We start from the raw sequence: 4,642 nt of genomic DNA, 5'->3' as shown, positions 1-4,642 counted from the left end.
ATGGCGGTTTGAGAGCTGGTTTCCCGAGAGGTTCCCTCTTCGTCCTGCATTGGCTGGTTTTCGGGAAGGACGTGTGTAGCTCATGCAATCTGAGTGTCTTTTTTAACAAAGGAGAATGAATTCCCTTTGATCTCTCGGTTTCGCTGCCTAGCGGATGTTGTGAGCTGCCGCAGAACTTTCCTTAGAGTCTGTGTTATGCGACAGCCATTACGCAAGGCAGAAAAGAGTAGTTTGGTTTTTTTTAACCTGCTGGGGGAAGACCTTGCTTCTCCCGGCACCTTAGTTGTCTCCGTGTGCCTTAAAAACGTGTGCCCTTTGGTCACTCCAGCCAGGCGGCAGCTTTGCACGCACGTGATCTGCCCCACGGAATTGTGGTGTCGTCCCCCCCGCGTTTTACCTGCGTGGCCTCTCTGCCCGTGAACAAAGCAGGTTTTACAGTGTTTTATCTTTATTTTGACAGTGCCTCGTATTAACTGGTTACTAGTCAGTCTCGCAAGGAAATTGGCCAGAGACTTAGAGGTTTTACTCGGCAAATGGCAGTACTGTGACCTAGTGCAGAAGGGTCAACTCTAACTTGTGCTCTACGTGGAGTAAGAAGCTTGAGTTCAGCTCCCGCTCAGTGATGAAGAGGTCTCAGATAACGGGGCACTTACTGCTCCTGCGAGAGTCCAAAGTCAAAATAGCATACGGAGGGATTTTCAGCATCCTGAGAGGATTTGAGGAACAATAGAAACCACGGAGAAAATTCCTTACTTTTGCAGTAAAACAAGAATGTGAACATTTTGGAATACTCTTCTTTTTTTTTTTTCCCCCCCCAGGTTTATACTATCAACTTGGAATCTCGTTATTTACTAATACAAGGAGTTCCTGCATTAGGTGTTATGAAGGAATTAGTTGAACAGTTTGCATTATATGGTGCCATTGAAGAGTATCATGCTCTAGATGAATACCCAGCAGAGCAATTTACTGAAGTTTATCTTATAAAATTCCAAAAACTGCAATGTGCAAGGTACTAGACAGGGCAACATCTGCCTCTTGCTTTCTTAATCTTTGACACCTTCTTTATTTACAATCTGTTAAGATTCTAGAGGGCTGAAGTAAAATCCTCAGTTTTGCCAATACAATTTAATTCCCTTCAGGGTGGCCAAGAAAAAAATGGACGAACGAAGTTTCTTTGGTAGTCTGTTGCATGTGTGCTACGCTCCAGAATTTGAAACCGTCCAAGAAACTAGGGAGAAGTTGCAGGACAGAAGAAAGTACATAGCAAAAGCAACAAATCAAAGAGGTTTGTAATTAAATTTCCTATAGAATCTTGACATCTCTCTTCAGCGGTGGGTGGGGTTTTGGTTCAAGTGCCCATTAAAGAAGACGCTTGGCATCTGGCTGTTTTAAAGATGCATTTTAAGTATGTTCGCAGCAGAATGGAGACATCTTTCAGTGTTTAGAGGGCTGTATCTTTCTCAAAGCAACTTTTTGCTTTTGGGTAAGACCAAAATAAAGGAAGGCTTAAGCTTTAATAATGAAGTATTCCCTTCTCTTTTTGTTTCCTTTTCAAAACGTTATCAGAAATTTCAAGCACTGGCAGGAAATTTGGGATCATCTTTTCACCCTTGTTCCAGCTCATTCAGGCATGCCCAAAGGGACAGTTTGTAAGGACGGTGACTATACCAGAACCTTCAACAAAAAACTTCTCCAGCATACATTCGGCACTGGAGGAATGCTAAGAACGGACGGGGTTTAGAAAGGCTACTGTACTGCAGAGTTCCCAGGCAGCACTGAACGCTGGGCAAGCTGAGAAATAAGCTAATGGCCAAGCACAGGCTTCTCCTTTCTTGTGCTTATGTACTTTGGTACTGTCATTCATTGCATGAGGATATTTAAAGGGGATAAAGTCACTGATTTTTAACATCGAAACACCTGTTTTTTTTCAATGTTGCAAGACAGCCCGTCCTTCTTGAAATCATGACTGGAGGTAAAAATCATTGATTTGCAACATTAGAAATATTTTCCTCATGTTCTCAAAACTGCTGAAATACTTCTGCTCAGGCATTCCTCACAACCCAGCAGAGGCACTAGGCTGAAGAACTGCAGTTCGAAAGGTGCCGCTTAGGGAAAAAGAATCACAGAAAGGTGGCTGGGAATGAAATATCACTGGTATTGCCTCTGTAATTGTATTAAATGTTTTTTCTTATGTGTTAGAACTACTAATGATGTGAAATAGTGAAGCTACTTTTTTTGTTGTTTTAAAGATTGCTTTGTGTTAAAGAAAGTAGAGGGGCCCCAGAAGACCATCTCAAAGAACTCTGACCGTCCGTGGAGTACACCAGGGTCATGCACAACTGTTAACTGGGATCCATCCTGCTTTACAAGTTCTCACAGGGTATCCCAAAACACAGGATATCCATCTGGGAATCATAATTGGAGCCTGCTGCCATTTCCCCAGTATGATAACAATTGTGCTGAAACCTCTGGGTACTTTGGTCAAAGCACATCCCTAACGCTAAATGTGCAGCCGGGAGGACGTACTCCACCGACTCCTTTAATGCAGCAAAGGACGGTTCCGACTGATAATGGCATTGATAGGTTCATGCCTCGTACAACTCACCTGCAAGAACGTAAGAGGAAGAGAGAAGAAGGTAACAAGTTTTCCCTCATTGGAACAAGTGCGGACAATACTGAAGTCATTATTGGTCCACAGCTACCAGAAATACCTAAAGTGGATATGGATGATGATTCATTGAATACTTCAGCTACATTAATTCGAAATAAACTGAAAGAGGTATGGGTTCTGAAAGTTCTGATATTTTCATTTTCAAACATACGTATTGTGTGCTTGTTACCCATAAAAATAGAGACCCTAAGATAACATTCAACGTTTATTCAGTGTTACCAGTTTATTTGCCACTTAAAGCTAGTGTTCTTACTACTTAACTCTTTCACAATGCAGAATATTGCAGGCCAGTCTACTCCATACCTCTTACGCTACACTTCAGAAAGTATAAATGTCGGTGCATGGTCCTAAATGATTTTTAGTAAACTACACTTTTTTTTCCCACGTGGGGAGGCATAACTTCGGAGGTAGTCCTGCCGGCTCCAGTGTGGTACTTGTATCTGGTTTCTGATTGAAAGGGAGTGAAAAATAATGAAGTCAGAGTTCAATGTAGTTTTGCTCCAACACTTCTTGTGGCATTAAAAGATGTACAGAACTACGCTGAGAAGCATGTCTTAAGCTATTTAACCTTTTATGGAGGATATTAATCAATTAGCAGGTCAAACACTCCTGATACAACTTTCCATTTAAATTAAGATATGAAAAAGCTCCCTTGACTATGACTGACTAGACTGATTTGAAGCTTATCTCCAGTCAAACTGATAAATAAGCACCCCTTATATTAAATACATTTCTAAAATATCTGTCAAAACACAGGTTTTCCCTTTCCTTCCTGGAATACCTGAGTTTCAAAAGCATACTAAACCTTACTTTGAAAATACCTCTGGTAGGGAGAGGGGTGATAAGGTATGTAACACTATCACTGAGTATCTGAAATCAGTTTGTGTGGTTAAAATACAAAAATGGTACTGCTAGCTTTTTTTTTCCTAGGTTTCACTTGTCGTGTTTAATGCTGCCTTTGGTGGTGTTTTTTCCTTTTTTCTGCAGGAAAATTCAATACAACTGTGATTATAGTAATACATCCCTCCCAATACTCAGATGTTGGAGACATGGCCTTACTCTAAAACTAGCATGAAAAAGGAGTGGTTATAGTTTACTAAGAATTTTTTTTCCCCCCAATTTAGGTAGCAGATTCTGTTTCAAGAACATCTGTGGAAAAGCCAGAGAGTAGCCCAGCCAAACCACTTGTAAAGCAGAGAAGAAGAATATAGATACTGCTGGCAGCATCTTCCAACAGTAATTTTTTAAAGGATATAGTTTAAAATATTTTTTTAATGTTAAAAATAAAACTCTTTTATACTGTATTTCCAAGCAATTCCCTGTTAAAAATTGTATCAATTTGTTTCTTGGAATGAACAAACCAGTATAATATATTATTGTTACAATCTTGTCCTGCGTACCTCATACTGTAACATATTTCATAACCCATTGAAGAACTGTATTTAGGTAGAGTAATAGAAGTAAGTTCTATTTATTCAGTAGCTTTTACAGTAAAGGAATACTGAAACTTAGTAATATTTTCAAGTTGCTGCTATTTTTACTATACCATGAAGAATGGTGAAGAAAAAAACCTCTTACAGCAGTATTCCACTTGGAGTTACAGTTTCCGAGTTTCCCGGAAAGTTTTCTGTTCAAATGCCATACTGCTCTGTAAAAAAAAAAAAAAAAACCAACCACCAAACATTTTCAATTGACTAAAGGATTTAAATTTAATCGGAAAAGACGCTAAGCTGAAATGTGTAAGCAGTGACAGTCCTTACACTTAGGCTACCTCTTGCTTTTTAGCTTAGAAAAGGTAAATTCCATAGCATTAATTATGTCATCACCAAGAGATCAGTCTGAACATTCAAAGTTATAACTGAAGGGGAAATGCAAACTGTAACTGTGCAGTGGTGGGAATGTGTGACCAAGGAATGATCTGGCATGGAGGGCAAGCAGGCCTAGCTGCAGAATGAGTTAAACTGGCTGGAA

The 4,642-nt window shown here is 39.9% G+C and overlaps 2 protein-coding genes across 2 annotated transcripts in view; one reads left to right on the top strand and one right to left on the bottom strand.

Annotated features, from left to right (window-relative positions):
- On the top strand, positions 1-3,908 carry RBM48 (RNA binding motif protein 48). Its single transcript, XM_009330583.1, has 5 exons — positions 1-6; positions 819-1,009; positions 1,140-1,285; positions 2,250-2,779; positions 3,796-3,908. Exons 1-5 carry the CDS (start codon positions 1-3, stop codon positions 3,880-3,882), a joined length of 960 nt encoding a protein of 319 aa, XP_009328858.1. The 3' UTR covers positions 3,883-3,908.
- Positions 3,909-4,127: 219 nt separating this feature from the next.
- The window catches only part of EFCAB1 (EF-hand calcium binding domain 1), a 6,942-nt gene continuing 6,427 nt past the window's right edge, over positions 4,128-4,642 (bottom strand). The window contains exon 5 of the mRNA XM_009330514.1: positions 4,128-4,319. Coding sequence (XP_009328789.1) covers positions 4,269-4,319 — 51 coding nt within the window. The 3' untranslated portion in view covers positions 4,128-4,268. The remainder of the gene's footprint in view (positions 4,320-4,642) is intronic.

This window comes from Pygoscelis adeliae, unplaced genomic scaffold (genome assembly GCF_000699105.1).
Source record: "Pygoscelis adeliae isolate BGI_AS28 unplaced genomic scaffold, ASM69910v1 Scaffold27, whole genome shotgun sequence".
In the NCBI taxonomy this organism is placed as follows: domain Eukaryota; kingdom Metazoa; phylum Chordata; class Aves; order Sphenisciformes; family Spheniscidae; genus Pygoscelis; species Pygoscelis adeliae.
Note: the sequence above shows the minus strand (reverse complement) of the source record. Positions and strands in the feature narration are given on the sequence as shown.